This window comes from Oncorhynchus clarkii, chromosome 7, assembly GCF_045791955.1.
Source record: "Oncorhynchus clarkii lewisi isolate Uvic-CL-2024 chromosome 7, UVic_Ocla_1.0, whole genome shotgun sequence".
Classification (NCBI taxonomy): domain Eukaryota; kingdom Metazoa; phylum Chordata; class Actinopteri; order Salmoniformes; family Salmonidae; genus Oncorhynchus; species Oncorhynchus clarkii.
This window is the reverse complement of record NC_092153.1, coordinates 69,184,950-69,205,883: the sequence shown is the minus strand read 5'-3', so window position 1 is coordinate 69,205,883 and position 20,934 is coordinate 69,184,950. Positions and strand designations below refer to the sequence as shown.

General features: G+C 44.5%; 1 protein-coding gene across 2 annotated transcripts in view; it reads left to right on the top strand.

Annotated features, from left to right (window-relative positions):
• Positions 1-20,934, top strand: part of LOC139413735 (voltage-dependent L-type calcium channel subunit alpha-1D-like) — an 84,987-nt gene that overhangs the window by 53,456 nt on the left and 10,597 nt on the right. For both annotated transcript variants that reach the window (XM_071161450.1, XM_071161449.1), the window contains 17 exons: positions 1,625-1,657; positions 3,251-3,379; positions 3,629-3,694; positions 5,842-5,933; positions 6,527-6,686; positions 7,757-7,884; positions 8,033-8,129; positions 8,336-8,438; positions 10,273-10,374; positions 12,999-13,132; positions 15,146-15,262; positions 15,872-16,284; positions 17,117-17,143; positions 18,388-18,516; positions 19,857-20,023; positions 20,329-20,435; positions 20,663-20,817. In XM_071161450.1, the coding sequence (XP_071017551.1) occupies positions 1,625-1,657; positions 3,251-3,379; positions 3,629-3,694; positions 5,842-5,933; positions 6,527-6,686; positions 7,757-7,884; positions 8,033-8,129; positions 8,336-8,438; positions 10,273-10,374; positions 12,999-13,132; positions 15,146-15,262; positions 15,872-16,284; positions 17,117-17,143; positions 18,388-18,516; positions 19,857-20,023; positions 20,329-20,435; positions 20,663-20,817 (2,159 nt within the window). The remainder of the gene's footprint in view (positions 1-1,624; positions 1,658-3,250; positions 3,380-3,628; positions 3,695-5,841; positions 5,934-6,526; positions 6,687-7,756; positions 7,885-8,032; positions 8,130-8,335; positions 8,439-10,272; positions 10,375-12,998; positions 13,133-15,145; positions 15,263-15,871; positions 16,285-17,116; positions 17,144-18,387; positions 18,517-19,856; positions 20,024-20,328; positions 20,436-20,662; positions 20,818-20,934) is intronic.

Below are 20,934 nucleotides of genomic sequence, written 5' to 3'. Positions count from 1 at the left end.
TTTCTTGCTCATTCCGCACCACATAACGTTCCTGTTGTTCAGCGTGAACCACTGCGCTGTAGGAGATGAATGAACTGAAGGCATGTCTGTCTGGAGTTACTCTACTCATACTTTCCACTGTTGACGACATCACTCAGTGTTCTTCCTGTACTGTTACTGTGAAATCATACATCTGAAATCATACAATGGTTCATAGTTTCTCTCACAGTTTCTTTCACAGTTTTCACAGCTGTGTTTTGATAAAAATATACTGTTTTCCCATATAGGTGCATTTTTAAAGGCCCAGTGCAGTCAAAAACCTTGTATTATATATATTTACACACTATAAGGTTGGAATAATACTGTGAAATTGTGAAAATTATGTTAATGCCATTTTAGTGTCAGAGGTGTTTGCAAAGTACCTGAAATTAAAACCTGTTTTGGTGGGATGGGGTTTTGGCCTTCCATGGTGACATCACCATGCTGTAAATTAGTTAATAGACCACTCCCAGACAGTCCTAGCAAAATTCTGGCTTGAGAAATTGCCCTTTGCTAAGAAGCTGTTGTTGTTTCTTTTTGACCATTTTAATGAAGTTACTTAATTGTTACCCAGAAATGATTTGATATTGAGATAAACAACAGCTGCATTGGACCTTTAAAAGTTGTGACTGATACAATATGATATGTTAAAACACCTTTGACTACCTTTGTATGTAATATTTTACTAAATGTGTGTTTGTGTGGATTTGTGTGTGGGAGAAAGCGAGAGTGTCAGTTAGCAAAAGACAGTGTTTGATTTACAGTTTTAGCCTGCATGTCCAGCCCCTTAAGTGAAATGTTGAAGTAGAAAAACTGAATGTAAGTAATCTGAAAGTCATCTTTGGACAAGATGTTATATGAGTAGGAGGGGAGAAGAGGTTGTAGTATTATAACCGGTTGACAGGTATAAATGGGTTATATATGGGTTGTGCGACTATCACTAAAATAACACTGTTATAGTCATGTTAACATTATGTTTGGAACATCATGTCCATAAGCATCATAATAACAGTCTGTGTCAGTCAAATAATGTTTCAGAAACATTGTTATAGCATTATCCAAATGTAGAGCCACAAGCTTTTTCATCATGCTGTTTAAACCATTTAAAACCATTACGATAATGTATGTCAGTCATTACCATTACACAGAGGGAGTGATAAAGTTGTGTTTCAGTCTTAAATGTTAACTTTAAGTGTTATATTGTCTTAATGCTATGTCAGTCTTAAATGCAACGTAAGCACCACATAGAAGTTCTTAACCGTCACAGTATGTTGTCTGACAGTCTTAAACATTTACAGTGTTAAGATTCTGTTCTGCGTGTCATCATCGTTATGTTACATAGGGGTTGTGATTTAGGTGTGAGTCGGTCGGTCTTTCAATGTTACAAAAACAGTGTATAAACGTCAAATGTCGAGACAATGTTGTGTGTCAGTCTTAAACCTAACGTAAGTTTAATTTAAGCGTAGTGACAGTATATGTAGTTATGTGTGTCTTTAATGGTGCATACGTCTTAAACATGGTGATAATATTGTGTTAAAGTATAAGGGAGACCTGAGGGTTGTGATAACGTTGTGTGAGTCATTAACACAGGTCTTTGATTTTAAAGCCTACGGAGGCTCCTCAGTTGGATGAGTCGGGGGTAAGATGCTCTTCCCCCAATCAGGGCCCTGCCTGTCTTCTCTGGGCTTGCATTGGTTTTTGTTGGTCTTTATTTTATCGTCTTCAATCTATATAACCTTCTCTAGTCTTCTACATGGCCATTTCTAGAACCTTGCCTTTTTAATTTATACAATTAAAAAGTTCTGTTTTCATTTTGAGATTGGTTTGGTTTGGTTTCTTTACGGTTATTTTTGGTTGTATTTTTTGTTTGAGTTTTTCTGCTCTTCATTTTCCTTTTTTGGTTTGGGGTTATTATTTTGAAGGAGAGTGTGTCGGTCACTCAAACGTGGCGGAGTGCATCCCCATGGTGAGGGCGGTTCTGTCCGCTCCTCCTCACGTTTGTATCGCTGCCACCGCTGCATGGTCTCTGCTGTGCCATGTGCCCTCTGCGTGCGGCAGTGACCCATGGATGACCCCATGGGGTTGGGATCATGACCTCTGCTATGACCTCTGACCTCTCTGGGGGGGTCAGTCCCACTGTGACTCCGCATGCAGTGACTCTGGACCGAGGGTGCCATGCTTGTGCTGATGTGTCCAGTCAAGTTATGGCAAGGTTTTCTTTCCTACAGCATGCACCCTGTCCCTCTCGTCCTCCCTGTAGGTCTGTCTGTACTGTAGCAGGGCTCCTGGCAAAACTTCACCACCAGCCTCTTAGATACAGTTACATAGCAGATACACTCCAGCTAAACTGCATATGGGAATACTCCTCCCACTCTGTCACTCTAAACTCCTCCCACAGAGTTTACCCCACCGCTGTTTCCCCAAGTTCTCGTCATCAGGGCTACAACAAATGTATGAAATGGTTGGTGGTCCCTGAGGAGAGGGTTGGGAAACTCTGCCCTAGTAGATGCAACAAGTCCAGGATTCGTCTGGTTTGAACAGAAAGTGTCTTGATGTCCATAACATGATACTTAGATTAATGTGAAATATAATGCAAACTTGATCAAAGATGAATCACAAGGATACGTAAAATCGCCACCATCCCTCAAACAACCCTCAGAGATGTTAGTTGAGTAAAGATGCAATACATGCTGAATCAGCTCATATATACAGTGGGGCAAAATTGTATTTAGTCAGCCACCAATACTTATTTTCCACCATAATTTGCAAATAAATTCATTAAAAATCCTACAATGTGATTTTCTGGATTTTTTTTTTTAATTTTGTCTGTCATAGTTGAAGTGTACCTAGGATGAAAATTACAGGTCTCTCTCATCTTTTTAAGTGGGAGAACTTGCACAAATACTTTTTTGCCCCACTGTATCTCACATCTCAGTCTCAGTAAAGGCCAATCACCTTTAGTATCAACATTTGATTTAGTATACATGCATGTAGTACTTTGAGTACTGTTAAGTGCTGGTCCAGGCATTGAAGCACAGCCAGGTTCCCTGTGTACACAGGTTATTCCTTTTCATGGTTTTGAGTGTGAGTACCTTTTGAACTCTACATACTGTATATTCTTTCTCCTGCGAACCGGCCACCTTCCATTCTAGTCTGAGCGCAAACCCTCATGCTGGCTTTCTACAAACACACACACACTCCGATCCTCTGATGCTGCCTCCGTCTCCTACAGAACACGGAGGACAATGCTCGCATCTCCATCACCTTCTTCCGACTGTTCCGAGTCATGCGATTGGTCAAGCTGCTGAGTAGAGGGGAGGGCATCCGCACCCTCCTGTGGACCTTCATCAAGTCCTTTCAGGTGAGTAGGCATCATCCACTCAGCTCATTTACCAGGCTATTAATGAATTGGATTATCTCTGGTCTCTTTCTTTCTGTCTCCTTCCCTCTCACTTTCTGTCTTCCTCTTTCTTTCTTTCGTTCTTTCTCTCACTCTTTCATTCTAATTTTCCTTCTTTCATTCTCATTCTCATTCTCCTTACCATTTATCTCATTCTTCTCGCTCTCATTCTCGCTGTCTCTCACTCTGCCTCTTTCTCTCTCCCTCCAGGCTCTGCCCTATGTCGCCCTTCTGATCGCCATGCTCTTCTTCATCTATGCTGTCATCGGCATGCAGGTGAGTCACTGAAACTGAGAAACTATTTGTTACTAAATCATTCTCCCCAAAATATCTTCTTCATCTCACAGTAACAGCCTTACTTAACCTCTTTATAAAGAGTAGCAGTACACCTGGGTCAGTCTCACAGTAACAGCCTTACTTAACCTCTTTATAAAGAGTAGCAGTACACCTGGGTCAGTCTCATAGTAACAGCCTCACTAAACCTCTTCATAAAGAGTAGCAGTACCCCTGGGTCAGTCTCACAGTAACAGCCTTACTTAACCTCTTTATAAAGAGTAGCAGTACCCCTGGGTCAGTCTCACAGTAACAGCCTTACTTAACCTCTTTATAAAGAGTAGCAGTACACCTGGGTCAGTCTCACAGTAACAGCCTTACTTAACCTCTTTATAAAGAGTAGCAGTACACCTGGGTCAGTCTCACAGTAACAGCCTTACTTAACCTCTTTATAAAGAGTAGCAGTACACCTGGGTCAGTCTCACAGTAACAGCCTTACTTAACCTCTTTATAAAGAGTAGCAGTACACCTGGGTCAGTCTCACAGTAACAGCCTTACTTAACCTCTTTATAAAGAGTAGCAGTACACCTGGGTCAGTCTCACAGTAACAGCCTTACTTAACCTCTTTATAAAGAGTAGCAGTACCCCTGGGTCAGTCTCACAGTAACAGCCTTACTTAACCTCTTTATAAAGAGTAGCAGTACACCTGGGTCAGTCTCACAGTAACAGCCTTACTTAACCTCTTTATAAAGAGTAGCAGTACACATGGGTCAGTCTCACAGTAACAGCCTTACTTAACCTCTTCATAAAGAGTAGCAGTACACCTGGGTCAGTCTCACAGTAACAGCCTTACTTAACCTCTTTATAAAGAGTAGCAGTACACCTGGGTCAGTCTCACAGTAACAGCCTTACTTAACCTCTTTATAAAGAGTAGCAGTACACCTGGGTCAGTCTCACAGTAACAGCCTTACTTAACCTCTTTATAAAGAGTAGCAGTACACCTGGGTCAGTCTCACAGTAACAGCCTTACTTAACCTCTTTATAAAGAGTAGCAGTACACCTGGGTCAGTCTCACAGTAACAGCCTTACTTAACCTCTTCATAAAGAGTAGCAGTACACCTGGGTCAGTCTCACAGTAACAGCCTTACTTAACCTCTTTATAAAGAGTAGCAGTACACCTGGGTCAGTCTCACAGTAACAGCCTCACTTAACCTCTTCATAAAGAGTAGCAGTACACCTGGGTCAGTCTCACAGTAACAGCCTCACTTAACCTCTTCATAAAGAGTAGCAGTACACCTGGGTCAGTCTCACAGTAACAGCCTCACTTAACCTCTTCATAAAGAGTAGCAGTACACCTGGGTCAGTCTCACAGTAACAGCCTTACTTAACATCTTTATAAAGAGTAGCAGTACACCTGGGTCAGTCTCACAGTAACAGCCTTACTTAACCTCTTTATAAAGAGTAGCAGTACCCCTGGGTCAGTCTCACAGTAACAGCCTTACTTAACCTCTTTATAAAGATTAGCAGTACCCCTGGGTCAGTCTCACAGTAACAGCCTTACTTAACCTCTTTATAAAGAGTAGCAGTACACCTGGGTCAGTCTCACAGTAACAGCCTTACTTAACCTCTTTATAAAGAGTAGCAGTACACCTGGGTCAGTCTCACAGTAACAGCCTTACTTAACCTCTTTATAAAGAGTAGCAGCACCCCTGGGTCAGTCTCACAGTAACAGTCTTACTTAACCTCTTTATAAAGAGTAGCAGTACACCTGGGTCAGTCTCACAGTAACAGCCTTACTTAACCTCTTTATAAAGAGTAGCAGTACCCCTGGGTCAGTCTCACAGTAACAGCCTTACTTAACCTCTTTATAAAGAGTAGCAGCACCCCTGGGTCAGTCTCACAGTAACAGCCTTACTTAACCTCTTTATAAAGAGTAGCAGTACACCTGGGTCAGTCTCACAGTAACAGCCTTACTTAACCTCTTTATAAAGAGTAGCAGCACCCCTGGGTCAGTCTCACAGTAACAGTCTTAATTAACCTCTTTATAAAGAGTTGTAAAATAGTTTTCGATTGCCTAAGCTAATGAACACAACCCTGTTCTTCACACAGTATGTAAACTGACCCTTGTTTATCTATACTGTTTGTTTCAGGTGTTCGGGAAGGTAGCCATGGTGGACGGCACCCACATCAACAGGAACAACAACTTTCAGACCTTCCCTCAGGCCGTGCTTTTGCTCTTTAGGTCTGTAGGGGTCAGGGGGTCAGCATGAGGGGTCACAGGGGCAGAGTTCACCCAGACAATGTAGCATTGAAGCGCAAGACTAAACTTCTTTGCTATTTCGGTCCCGTAGCTACCACGTTGTAAGAGCATGAAGCGAACCCGTGCACATGCACAGATACTACGTGTGAATTCTGCATTACTGCTCGTGCAACGTCATTCCTCTAAAGTTACCTTTAACAATGTTTTGACCCTTAAAGGGATAGTTCGGGAATTTAGCAATGAAGTCCAGCATAAAGGAAGTTATGCTAAGCTAGTTAGCGTTGGCTTGCGAAACTATCTCAAATTTCATAAAAATTGTATCCACAAGTTCATCCGACTCTGGGGAAGTAGATAAAGGGCCTCATTGCCAAAATCCCAAACTATCCCTAAAAGTATTCATCAGGAGATGTGGTTGTGAAAAGATTACGGTAATGCTGACTAGGCTATCTTATGAGTGATGTTTTTGTCTCAGGTGTACCACAGGCGAGGTAATGAGATATGTTGATGACATATGGTTGTGAAGGTTGTGCAAAGGTTATGCTGAGGTATCGTGACAAGTCATGTCTTGGTCTCAGGTGTGCCACGGGGGAGGCGTGGCAGGAGATCATGTTGGCGTGTGTGTCTGGAAAGCTGTGTGACCCAGAGTCCGACTACAACCCTGGAGAGGAGATGACCTGTGGAGCCAGCTTCGCCTACATCTACTTCATCAGCTTCTACATGCTCTGTGCCTTCCTGGTGCATAAATGCACTTAGATACACACCATTCTGTACATACTGTACATACTTATACACTAGGCCTGCGCTGTATACCGTATATACCGTATACCGGGGTATTTGGAAACAGCCATGGGATAGTTTTTCAATATCGTCAAAACTATTTAACAGTAAATGTGAATATTTGTAGCTAAAGTTAATACCTGCAGTCAAATTGTGCAATACGTTAGGAGCTAAAGCAAATTGCGTTCCTCATTTCATCTGTCATGTTATTTTACATTATGAAGGTTACCGTAGTTCTCCAGAACAGTTGAGCCAGTCACGTGTTTGTAAATAGCACAACGGGAGAAAGAGAGCTGCTGAGTCCAAAGCATTCTATATCTAGCGGTGAGTCTCAGGTGTGTGGTGCACATGAGATAATGAAGTTACAGTTGTATGCAATTCACTACTAAATGTTTGCCATCAGATATCTTATAATGGCTTTCTACCAGGAGTCGAAGAGCTCTGGATGAGTTATCTTTACAGCTGCCATTTGTTCCCTGTGCTTCCTATTAGCATTTCTCTGCTCCATATACACATTTGGCTCTTTCTTCAGAAAAGCAGGCATTGCAGCTTTGTTCATTTGCACAATTTCTCATTCACTTTCGCTTGTAAATGTCCACACTCACCGAAAATAACATTTGGTTATGCTTGCATAACTTTATGAGCTTAATTTTCCTATCTTTGCAATTAGTTTATGTTTGTTTTCACTCATTAGCATTTAGCTAACAGTGTCTATGTGATTTCATTATTAGTTTGTGCTTATTTTGATAGCGTTCTGGTAATAGAGGCCCAATGGGCTCTTCTTGCGTTTTTAGCACCCCCTTGTGTGCTATGCCGGTAATACCATAAATCATGGGATGAGAGAAGGTTGGTATGAAGATATGAAAATCTGGAAAAAGCCCAAGCCTATTATACACTCAGCAGACAGACACTCAAACACATACACACCAGCATACAGGCATACACTATCAATTCTCACAAATACGCTCACATAGATACAGGCCTATATTCCCACAATAACTGTAGCCTGTTCTGTTCTTCTAATCTAGATTATCAATTTGTTTGTGGCTGTCATCATGGACAACTTTGACTATCTGACTCGTGATTGGTCGATCCTGGGTCCTCACCACTTGGACGAGTTTAAGAGGATCTGGTCTGAGTATGACCCAGAGGCCAAGTAAGTGTGTTTTGTGTGTCTATTTAGTGCAAATATTTGGTTGTATTAACCTGTGTGAGATTATGTTTGAGATTAATTTCTGTCTGTTCTGTTGCAATAGTCTCTGAGTGTATGTTTATATCTTGCTCTCTCTCTCTCTCTGACACAGGGGCAGGATTAAACATCTGGACGTGGTCACTCTGCTCCGACGAATTCAGCCTCCTTTGGGCTTCGGCAAACTCTGTCCTCATAGAGTGGCCTGCAAGGTACACCATCTCTCTGGTCTCTCTCTCTCTCTCTCTCTCTCTCTCTCTTTCTCCTTTTCTCTGCTATGATATCCCTCTCTCTCGCTCTCTATTTTTCTCCCTCACTCTCTCTTGTAACTCTCTGTCTCTCTCTCTCTCAAATGTATCTGCCATGTGTTGATACCTATAAACAGCATGTAAGTAACTCTCCTTTTTCCTTCTCTCAGAGACTGGTGGCCATGAACATGCCTCTAAACAGTGACGGCACCGTGATGTTCAATGCTACCCTATTTGCATTAGTACGCACAGCCCTGAAGATCAAAACTGATGGTAGGAGACACACACACACACACATAGCACAACATCACAACAAATAAAATAAAATAAAATGTTATTTGTCACATACACATGGTTAGCAGATGTTAATGCGAGTGTAGTGAAATGCTTGTGCTTCTAGTTCCGACAATGCAGTAATAACCAACAAGTAATCTAGCTAACAATTCCAAAACTACTACCTTATAGACACAAGTGTAAGGGGATAAAGAATATGTACATAAAGATATATGAATGAGTGATGGTACAGAACGGCATAGGCAAGATACAGTAGATGGTATTGAGTGCAGTATATACATATGAGATGAGTATGTAAACAAAGTGGCATAGTCTAAAGTGGCTAGTGATACATGTATTACATAAAGATGCAGTAGCTGATATAGAGTACAGTATATACGTATACATATGAGATGAATAATGTAGGGTATGTAAACATTATATTAGGTAGCATTGTTTAAAGTGGCTAGTGATATATTTGACATCATTTCCCATCAATTCCCATTATTAAAGTGGCTGGAGTTGAGTCAGTGTGTTGGCAGCAGCCACTCAATGTTAGTGGTGGCTGTTTAACAGTCTGATGGCCTTGAGATAGAAGCTGTTTTTCAGTCTCTCGGTCCCAGGTTTGATGCACCTGTACTGACCTCGCCTTCTGGATGATAGCGGGGTGAACAGGCAGTGGCTCGGGTGGTTGTTGTCCTTGATGATCTTTATGGCCTTCCTGTGACATCGGGTGGTGTAGGTGTCCTGGAGGGCAGGTAGTTTGCCCCCGGTGATGCGTTGTGCAGACCTCACTACCCTCTGGAGAGCCTTACGGTTGTGGGCGGAGCAGTTGTCGTACCAGGCGGTGATACAGCCCGACAGGATGCTCTCGATTGTGCATCTGTAGAAGTTTGTGAGTGCTTTTGGTGACAAGCCGAATTTCTTCAGCCTCCTGAGGTTGAAGAGGCGCTGCTGCGCCTTCTTCACGATGCTGTCTGTGTGGGTGGACCAATTCAGTTTGTCTGTGATGTGTACGCCGAGGAACTTAAAACTTACTACCCTCTCCACTATTGTTCCATCGATGTGGATAGGGGGGTGTTGAGTTGGAGGCGTGCGTGGCCATGCAGTCGTGGGTGAACAGGGAGTACAGGAGAGGGCTCAGAACGCACCCTTGTGGGGCCCCAGTGTTGAGGATCAGCGGGGTGGAAATGTTGTTGCCTACCCTCACCACCTGGGGGTGGCCCGTCAGGAAGTCCAGTACCCAGTTGCACAGGGCGGGGTCGAGACCCAGGGTCTCGAGCTTGATGACGAGCTTGGAGGGCACTATGGTGTTAAATGCCGAGCTGTAATCGATGAACAGCATTCTCACATAGGTATTCCTCTTGTCCAGATGGGTTAGGGCAGTGTGCAGTGTGGTTGAGATTGCATCGTCTGTGGACCTATTTGGGCGGTAAGCAAATTGGAGTGGGTCTAGGGTGTCAGGTAGGGTGGAGGTGATATGGTCCTTGACTAGTCTCTCAAAGCACTTCATGATGACGGAAGTCGTTTAGCTCAGTTACCTTAGCTTTCTTGGGAACAGGAACAATGGTGGCCCTCTTGAAGCATGTGGGAACAACAGACTGGGATAGGGATTGATTGAATATGTCCGTAAACACACCAGCCAGCTGGTCTGCGCATGCTCTGAGGGCGCGGCTGGGGATGCCGTCTGGGCCTGCAGCCTTGCGAGGGTTAACACGTTTAAATGTTTTCCTCACGTCGGCTGCAGTGAAGGAGAGTCCGCATGTTTTGGTTGTATCATCTGTACAGTTTGTATTGATAGTGACAGGACATGTGTTGATTATCGGTGCTGTAGGTAATCTGGAGCAGGCCAACGAGGAGCTGAGAGCAGTCATCAAGAAGATCTGGAAGAGGACCAGTATGAAGCTACTGGACCAAGTGGTGCCCCCTGCTGGTGGTCAGTCAAAACACACTATCCTTGTAGCAACACACAAATTAGATCCCGGTAGCATATATAGACCCACACGCCCAACATCCCAGCACACTATCACACAGAAATATATTACACACACACATAATGCCTTCTCATTGTAAATACACAACAAACTCCCCCTCTCACACATAATGCCTTCTCAACAAACTCCCCCTCTCACACATAATGCCTTCTCAACAAACTCCCCCTCTCACACATAATGCCTTCTCAATGTAAATACACAACAAACTCCCCTTCGCACACATAATGCCTTTTCATTGTAAATACACAACAAACTCCCCCTCTCACACGTAATGCCTTCTCAATGTATATATACAACAAACTCCCCCTCTCACACATAATGCCTTCTCAATGTATGTACACAACAAACTCCCCCTCTCACACATAATAGCCTACACACACACACACTCTCTCTCACTCATGATTTCAGCTGTGCCCTGCTGTTTTCTGCTCTCATGTTTTTGATCTGTGTGTGTGTGTGTGTATCTACACTCTTTCTTTCCTGTTCCGGATACCACTGGAGGTTCCAGGGCGACTGTTACTGTGACTGTTAATGTGACTATTACTGTTACTGTGTGCTAGGCTTTGGGCTTGCATGGCCTCATAGTGGTAGATCACTGTTTGTCAGTGCATGCCGTACCTCTCCTACTAAACTCTCTTTCTCTCCATCTCTGTCTCTCTGTCTGTCCTTATCTCCCTCTGTCTTTCTCTCTCTGTCTCACTCTCTCTCTCCCTGTCTCACTCTCTCTCCCTGTCTCACTCTCTCTCTCGCTTTCTCTCTCCCTGTCTCACTCTCTCTCTGTCTCTCTCTCGCTTTCTCTCTCCCTGTCTCACTCTCTCTCTCTCTGTCTCTCTCTCGCTTTCTCTCTCCGTCTCACTCTCTCTCTCTCGCGCGCTTTCTCTCTCCGTCTCACTCTCTCTCTCTCTCTCTCTCTGTCTCTCTCTCGCTTTCTCTCTCCGTCTCACTCTCTCTCTCTCTCTCTCTCTCTGTCTCTCTCGCTTTCTCTCTCCCTGTCTCACTCTCTCTCTCTTGCTTTTTCTCTGTATGTCCTTATCTCTCTCTGTCTGTACTTATCTCTGTATGTCATTATCTCTGTCTGTCTTTATCTCTGCCTGTCTGTCCGTCTCTCTCTCTCTCTCTCTCTCTCTCTCTCTCTCTCTCCGTTTGAGCTTTTCCACAGCTTCTGGTCCTTTCCTCTATACTGTATATCTGTGTATATAAAAAAAAAACGACTCTTAAGAACTTCAGAATATTCTGAAGCAGTTCTGTTTTAGGGTGGTGGCATGGAACTAGTGTTGCCTCATTTATCCGAACTCTGTCCCCAACGTGCTTGTTTAAAGTGACACAGACCCCTGCTTCAGAATCATTCTCACTCACTCACTCACTCACTCACACGCAGACGCACACACATTGTACTGTAAAATGCTCACTTTGATATACTCTTGCATACATCTTCTACATCTATTTTTACATTGCTCTCATATGTGTGCGCACACACGCACATGTTAACACATGCTACCACAAGCACACACAAATACACACTAACACTAACATACTCACATTTATACCTAGTTCTGCTTGCTTGCATGTGCTCAGTAGAGTCTAACTGCGTATTGTGCTCCTTAACACCCCAAATCCCTCTACTGGAGTGGATCTCAACTGTTTGAATACATTCCCAGGGCTGCCTCTTTTTAGTCATATCATAAATCAACTTAACAAAAACAGCTTGGCGCATTAACTCCTATTTAAATGAAGTGCCTTACTTTACTTAGTAAATTGCTCATAATAACCCGTATGAATGGTACTATTTTAACCTGCAGACTCAAGAAAGTAGATTCTGGAGGGGTCCTGTGCCTCTGTGGTCCTGCCTGTGCCCTGTCTGCTATGTCTGCCCTCTCTTTCTGCCTCCTAGGCTGGGCAGGGGGTTATTAATAGAAGTGATAGTTTAGAAGATGTCAATAGGCCTAATAGAAATCTTATAATTCTTAGGAATTACAGGATCTCTATGGGAGGCCCAGCATTTAACTAGCATCGAACCATAGTTCAGCTAAGGTTTCGGTTTAATTTGAGGTGTACCAGTGAGGTATACCAGTTCTGTTTTAGGGTGGTGGCATGGAACTACAGTTGCCTCTTCTCTCCGACCTCTGTCCCCAGGCCAGAAAGATGTAATTGAGGATCTAGATTCTATTATTGAATTATCATTGAGTTATTATTGAATTATTATTGAGTTATTATCAAGTTATTTCTGAGTTATTTCTGAGTTATTTCTGAGTTATTTCTGAGATATTATTGAGTTATTGTAGTCTTTGACCTACAGAGGCGGCTTCAGATACAGTAAAAACACCATCAACATGGATGTATATGAATGATACAGGTGATATGAGATTTCAGTGCATGAAGGTCCAGTACAGCACAGGGATCTAGGGAATAGTGTCTTATCATTTAAAGGATAACCTCATGGTTAGGGTCCAGAATCTGAGGGGAGCGGCCGGGGCGTGGGGAAGCGAAATGAGCATGGGCCTTCCAGAATGCTGTGCAGTGACCTCCTGTCTGACACAGGAAGCGTTTGTGTGGTCTGTTCACCTAGATGATGAGGTAACCGTGGGGAAGTTCTATGCCACCTTCCTGATACAGGACTACTTTAGGAAATTCAAGAAACGTAAAGAGGAGGGCCTGGTAGGGGTGCACGCCTCCCAGAACAACACAGCCATCGCTCTACAGGTGAGTATCGGTGTGTGTGTACTGTTTGTGTGTGTGCGAGCGAGCATTTGCGTTTGTGCATGTGTGCGTTTGTGTACGTGCGTGCGTTTGTGTGTGTGTGTATGCATGCGTATGTGTGTTTGAGAGAGAGCAAGCGTCTACAAAATGTGCGAAGAACTGTGTGTGAAGAGAAAGTGTGTGCCTGAAACACCGAGAATCTGTGTGCTAATGTTGTGATTTATGATTCAGCAGGTCATTCATGATCAAACCTATTGGTGTACAGTATGACCCTGTTTATGTGATGACGTACATCAATGTATGTCTCTTTCTGAGAGGCATGTGTCTTCATCTCTATGTTAATGTTGACAATGGTATGTGTGCGTATCTGGCAACGTCCCAAAAGGTTCCCTATTCCCTCTATCGTGCACTACCATGGCTCTGGTCACTATGTAGGGAATAGGATGCCATTTGGGACGCAACCATTTCTGTCCAATCACCATCGTCATCCAATGTTTTCACGTGTCTATCACCCATCAGCTCATGAAGCTCTCACTCACAGCAGCTTTTTTCTGTTTCCGTCACCGTTAGCTTCAAGCCATTCATTTATTTTCTGTTTCCGTCACCGTTAGCTTCAAGCCATGAGGTTTTTTCTGTTTCCTTCACCGTTAGCTTCAAGCCATGAGGGTTTTTTCTGTTTCCGTCACCGTTAGCTTCAAGCCATTCATTTATTTTTCTGTTTCCTTCACCGTTAGCTTCAAGCCATGAGGGTTTTTTCTGTTTCCGTCACCGTTAGCTTCAAGCCATGAGGGTTTTTTCTGTTTCCTTCACCGTTAGCTTCAAGCCGTGAGGGTTTTTTCTGTTTCCTTCACCGTTAGCTTCAAGCCATTCATTTATTTTTCTGTTTCCGTCACCGTTAGCTTCAAGCCATGAGGGTTTTTCTGTTTCCGTCACCGTTAGCTTCAAGCCATGAGGGTTTTTTCTGTTTCCTTCACCGTTAGCTTCAAGCCATGAGGGTTTTTTCTGTTTCCTTCACCGTTAGCTTCAAGCCATGAGGGTTTTTTCTGTTTCCTTCACCGTTAGCTTCAAGCCGTGAGGGTTTTTTCTGTTTCCTTCACCGTTAGCTTCAAGCCATTCATTTATTTTTCTGTTTCCGTCACCGTTAGCTTCAAGCCATGAGGGTTTTTCTGTTTCTGTCACCGTTAGCTTCAAGCCATTAGGGTTTTTTCTGTTTCCTTCACCGTTAGCTTCAAGCCATGAGGGTTTTTTCTGTTTCCTTCACCGTTAGCTTCAAGCCGTGAGGGTTTTTTATGTTTCCTTCACCGTTAGCTTCAAGCCGTGAGGGTTTTTCTGTTTCCTTCACCGTTAGCTTCAAGCCATGAGGTTTTTTCTGTTTCCGTCACCGTTAGCTTCAAGCCATGAGGTTTTACCGTTTAGCTATTCCTCTCTATATCTCCTCATATCCCTCATATTCCTAGATATACTTTTCCTCGTTGAAATTGACCTATAGTAAGTAAAGTACAGTATATGCCTATTGTAATAACTGTAATACTGAGTAGTTGCAATTTTTTCTACACTGCCAAATATGTAACCAAAATGTCTCACATAACCAAGCGAGCACCCTTTGGTGAGGGAGAGCTGTATCACACAGTCAGAATAATGTCATGTCATAGGAGACACACGAAGGGCAGGGCACATTAAGGGGAGCACATTTTGTTTGTCTCTTATAAATGTTCTCATCTCTCACAGTCTGTCTAGCACCGTCCTATATGGGCGTCTGTAAACTTCAGGTTTTGCGTGAGAGCCAGCAAAGGGCAGCTGTGTGTGCGTCTGTGTGTGTCTGCGTGTGTGTTTTTGATCATGTTTGTGTGTGTGTGTGTGTGTGTGTGTGTGTGTGTGTGTGTGTGTGTGTGTGTGTGTGTGTGTGTGTGTGTGTGTGTGTGTGTGTGTGTGTGTGTGTGTGTGAAGAGCCTCTTTGCCTGAAAGAGAACCCCCCCTACCAGCCCTTAGCCCCTCCCTCTATTGTCATGGTTACAGGCTGGCCTTCGCACACTACATGATATCGGGCCTGAAATTCGACGAGCGATATCATGTGACCTGCAAGATGACGAGCTAGTAGACTTTATTCCAGAGGAGGACGAGGAGATTTATAGGGTAACTTGTTCAATTCATCTGCCTGAGGGGGTAAATGTATGGCACATATATTTATTTTGTCTTGCTGGAATGGATTGGTTGGGTAAATGGAATATTAGGGTAATGGTAGTCTATAATGCCCCACATCAATGTCCCTATTGGAGGTATACACTGTACACAGCAGACATAGACATACACAGTCTGTAATATGACATTTTATTTGTATAGCGCAGCGCCTTGCATCTACAGGCCAAAATCGCAATGCTCTAAACTCAGTCACAAAGGTGGACTGGACATCGTTGCATAGATCAGACCTGTAGGTGTAGGAAAAGGACAATGTACTATGTTAATCTCAGAGGAAGTAAGCCATTTGGTGTTCTTCTGTTTTTCTTTTTTCAGTTGATATGAAAAAAAAGCAATTATATTGCCTCCATTTTGCTCACATATACCATGAACCATTGAACCAGCTTCTGAACTTATTTTCCGCCCATACAATGATTTCTGAAAGGAAAGCAAATCAACAATCACAACAATTCAACCCAGTTTGCACATAAGTAGCGTTGCATATTCATCCTCCGTGTTGAACAGAAAGTAGTCTCTGACCGTTTGACCTTGAGTCTTCTTCCACAGCGCAACGGCGGCCTGTTCGGTAACCACGTCAACCACGTGAACGGGGACCACCACCGGCGCTCATCGAGTCACCAAACCAACGCCACCCAGCGGCCCCTGCAAGTACAGCCGCCTCCGCACTACGCCCACATGGAGCAGCCGGTGGGGCGTCTCTGCCGGGCCAATGCCATGTCCCACCCTAACCACCACCATCGCCACCACCACCACAACTCCTCCTACGGCAAGTCGCCCAAGTCCACCAACATCAACTTGAACAATGCCAACGTGTCCAGTCTGCCCAACGGAGGAGGGCACCACCACCGCTACTACGAGCACGCTCCGCCCCCCGCCAACGGTTACCCTGGACACCGTGGCGGCCCCTACTACCCCGACTACGACAAGCCACCTCCTCGTGGCACGCCCCAAGGACAAAGGTGACCACACACTGACCATCAGCCATCTCTCTCTCTGGCCGTGAAATGAAATGGGTGACGAGTCATGTGTTGTTGAATGGGATTGATTACTTATAGTAAGAGAGAATGGGGAAACGTCTGTGGCTTGAAGCTTCATGTCCTATACACTTCAAATGCCACAATAGTTTAGATACTATAATGTCTAACCTAAACTCTTCCGTCCCTCCTTGTCAATTCACCTGAGCGACTCTCTGAGTCCCTCGTAGTCATACAGCTGTCTACGTGTGTATGATGATGTCAACACTAAGAGTTGTTGTACAATACAACAAACCTGGGATATAAATTAGCATGCAGGGTAAGCATGCGGCTACCATTAGCCACAAGGCCATTCTGTGTATCTATCATTACAGATTGCCAAAGGCAGGACCTAGCCTCTCCTTATCAAACGTTTTCCTTGTCACTGACCTATAGCACGTACCCTCTCAGACCCTCCCTTAAACTGACCAATCCCAGCTTCTTCATTCCATATAAGTGGCTAACGACACACATTTTATATTTCTTCAGGCTACCATCACACAAGCAGTCCATACATCACCCTGGAGCACCCCAGGGTTGGGTTCAACGTCCATTTCAATTCTTATAATTTCAGAAAATGTTGCCCCCCCCAAACATTGGTACACACATCTGTCACCCCTCTGTCTTCCTTCTTCAATTATACATATATAAGAATGCATGTATATGTTTCATATACTGTATGATATATATGTGACTCCCTACCCTTTCTGTTCTCTCCTCCTTTTCTTCTACCTAACCAAATGCTTTCTCTCAACCATCTCTCTGCTTTCTTGGACAGAAGGCGCTACTATGAGACCTATGTTAGGTACTGTATGTTACTTTCCTAGGTATGTCTAGAGCCGTATGTGTCCACCATGACAAAGGGGAACTTTTCATTTGAATTCCGTTTTTTGCGGCCAGTTTGTGACTGACTGCATCCCTTCTAAGGTTGCAAAATGCCTGTAACTGGTTCTGGCAATATTCCAACCGGGATTTCTGGAAAACCTCTGAGTTTTGGGGAAGGTACTGGAATTTTGCAACCCTAATCCCTGCTCAGTTAGTGCTGAGTGTTCTAGTCAGTCATCCCTCTCCCTGTCTCTGCACCACCACCTGTCTGTGGAGTAGTATCTCTTGACCCAGTGTTCTGATGTTTGACAGAGAAAGGAGAGGCCTGATTGGCCAGCACACTGCCTAGCCCTAGACCAGTCTTGCTGTGTGCATGTGTCTGCTAGGAAGAGAGCACTGCTAAAAGAGAATTGAACTGAAGTGCTTGCCTTGGAGGAACTCGGATGCTCAAACCACATGGATATGTATGGAAACTTACCTTACTCACCCTAGCTCTGATACTTCCTAAGACAACAACGACCAGTATAAAAACCCTCAGAAATGTCTTTCAATAAAGGGTCAGTTCACCCAAATTACAAAATTATACTGGTTTCCTTATCCTGTAAGCAGTCTATGGACAAACCAAAGCATAGATTGCTGTTCTCCCTTGTCCATAGACTGCTTGCAGGGTAAGGAAACCAAAATGTAATTTTGTAATTTGGGTCAACTATCCCTTTAAGTAAACCATGGCTGAGATGGGTAATAAGGAAATGTAAGTTTTGATACATTTGATTGAAGACTTCCCAAATGAACATACAGGAAACCATAGTTTTCCTTTGACAAAAGAAGTGTTAGTGAACACTGAGGGATGCTCTTCGATACTATATGCTATGTCCACTGGTCTACTGCTTTTACTGTCTATGTCCCTGTTGTCATGATGAGGCTGCGGTGGTGGATGATGAGGGCGTTGGTTCTGTTTTATCGCTGCCCCCTGGAGGCTGGAGGTTTGCGTCTGCATGGCAGTGCATGGCCCTGTTCCCCCACGACCCCCTCGCAGTCCAACACCACCAGTGGAGGCTAGTGAAGGGAGGACCGCTCATAGTAATGTCTGGAACCGGTACCATTCTATTCATTCCATTCGAGCCATTACAATGAGCCCATCCTCCGATTTGAAAGTGACACCAGCCTCCACTGGGCACCACCCCTCCTCTGACCTCTGAACCCTGACTCCTCACCCCCTCCTAGGTCCCACGTGGGAGACGTCCGTCACCCGACCATCCGGCGGGAGGAGGAGTTTGACGATGACAGGTACTCAGGAGAGTACTATAGCGGGGAGGAGTTCTACGAGGACGACAGCATGTTGTCAGGAGACAGGTAAAGTAACACTCCACCTGTATAGCCTCACAGAAATACATGTCTTATCTTATATATTGTTTATACACTATAAATACAAAAGTGTGTGGACACTCCTTCAAATTATTGGATTTGGCTATTTCAGCCTCACCCGTTGCTGACAGGTGTATAAAATTGAGCACACAGCCATGCAATCTCCATAGACAATCATTGGCAGTAGAATGACCTGTACTGAAGAGCTCAGTGACTTTCAATGTGGAACCGCCATAGGATGCATCCTTTCCAACAAGTCAGTTCGTCAAATTTCTGCCGTGCTAAGGCTGTTCCGGTCAACTGTAATGGCAGTTATTGTGATGTGGAAACGTCTAGGACACAACAACGGCTCAGCGCGAAGTGGTAGGCCACACAAGCTCACAGAACGGGACTGTCGAGTGCTGAAGTACGTAGCGCGTAAAAGTCGTCTTTCCCTGATTGCAACACTCACTACCGAGTTCCAAACCGCCTCTGGAAGCACCGTCAGCACAAGAACTGTTCATCGGGAGCTTCATGAAATGGGCTTCAATGGCCGAGCAGCCGCACATAAGCCTAAGATCACCATGTGTAATGCCAAGTGTCAGCTGGAGTGGTGTAAAGCCCACCGCCATTGTACTCTGGAGCAGTGGAAACGCGTTCTCTGGAGTGATGAATCATGCTTTACCATCTGGTAGTCTGACGGACAAATCTGGGTTTGGCAGATTCCAGGAGAACGCTACCTGCCCGAATGCTTAGTGCCAACTGTAAAGTCTGGTTAAGGAGGAATAATGGTCTGGGGCTGTTTTTCAACAGTTTGGGTAAGGCCCTTTCGTGTTTCATCATGGCAATGTCCCCATGCATAAAGCGAGGTCCATACAGAAATCTTTTGTTGAGATTGGTGAGAAAGAACCTGGCTGGCCTGCACAGAGCCCTGACCTCAACCCCATCAAACACCTTTGGGATGAATTAGAACGCCGACTGTGAGCCAGGCCTAATCGTCCAACATTAGTGCCCGACCTCACTAATGCTCTTGTGGCTGAATGGAAGCAAGTCCCCGTTTCCAACATCTAGTGGAAAGCCTTCCCAGAAGCGTAGAGGCTCTTATAGCAGCAAAGGGCGGACCAACTCCATATTAATGCCCATGATTTTGGAATGAGATGTTCAACAAGCAGGTGTCTACATACTTTTGGTCATGTAGTGTACCTCACAATTCGTTCTCTTCTGCTAGAGCAGGGGTCTCAAATTAGCGGCCCGCAAGCCAGATGTGGACCTGAAGCCTATTAAATCTGGCCCGCTATATTTTTTTAAAGTAGCTAGTTCACCTCCAACACCCTATCCTTGGCTTCCAGGAGGTCCTATAAAGAATACCTGGACAGGTACCAGAACAGTGACACGGAGTATGAGACTCCTAGAGGCTACCACCACCCCGACAGTTACTATGACGACGATGAGCAGCCCCTCTACCAAGATGGAAGGAGGTCGCCTAAGAGACGGATGCTTCCTGCCACGCCTCAAGGTAACGCCCCTCCTCTCTACCCAGAAATGCTTCTGATGCTTGTCATCAAATACACTGTTACTGAGGTTAGATAAAAGCTAATAGTTATTCACACACACACATGCACAGTTTTTGACTCTTTCATTAAACTGCCTTGCCGCTGACTTGGTACTGTATAATTTTAAAGACACCTTCATGACATTTTGTTTGTTTGTGAATGTGTGTTGATGCCCTTTAGTTGCATGTCGTCATTGTTTCCTGCATGAGTAGTTTAGTTTCACTAGTTTCATCCTCCTGTCCTGTCCACCTATCCGCCACACACCCAGGTCACCGGAGGCCCTCCTTCAACTTTGAGTGTCTAAGAAGGCAAGGCAGTCAGGACGAGCTGCCACACCAACGCACTGCACTACCACTGCACCTAATGCAGCACCAGGTAACACACACACTTCTCACAGTGCACTGCTGTACAACTGCATGGAATGTACCACCAGGTAACACAGTAGACAGCTCTGCGTCTGCACCGAATGCACCTCCATGTAGTTCACACACATTCATATTACTAGTGCACTATGTTGGTTGAATTGATTCACCAACGCAGTGCTTCACCAGGGTTTCTAGACCAGTGTGTTTGTTACTTTCCGTCCGTCCCTTCCTCTACAGGTGATGGCTGTAGCAGGGCTGGACTCCAGCAGAGCCCACCGTCTCTCCCCCACCCGCTCCACCCGCTCCTGGGCCACTCCCCCCGCCACTCCGGCCAGTAAGGAACAGTCGCCCTACTACACGCCCCTCATCAGGGTCGATCTCCCCGGACGCAGGTATATAAAAGACTCCTTCATTGTTCTGTCTGTTCGTCTGATGAAGACTACAGATTGGTTTTAGTAATGTGAGACCCTTATTTTGTGACTAATGTTGGACTTTTATTTTTAATATAT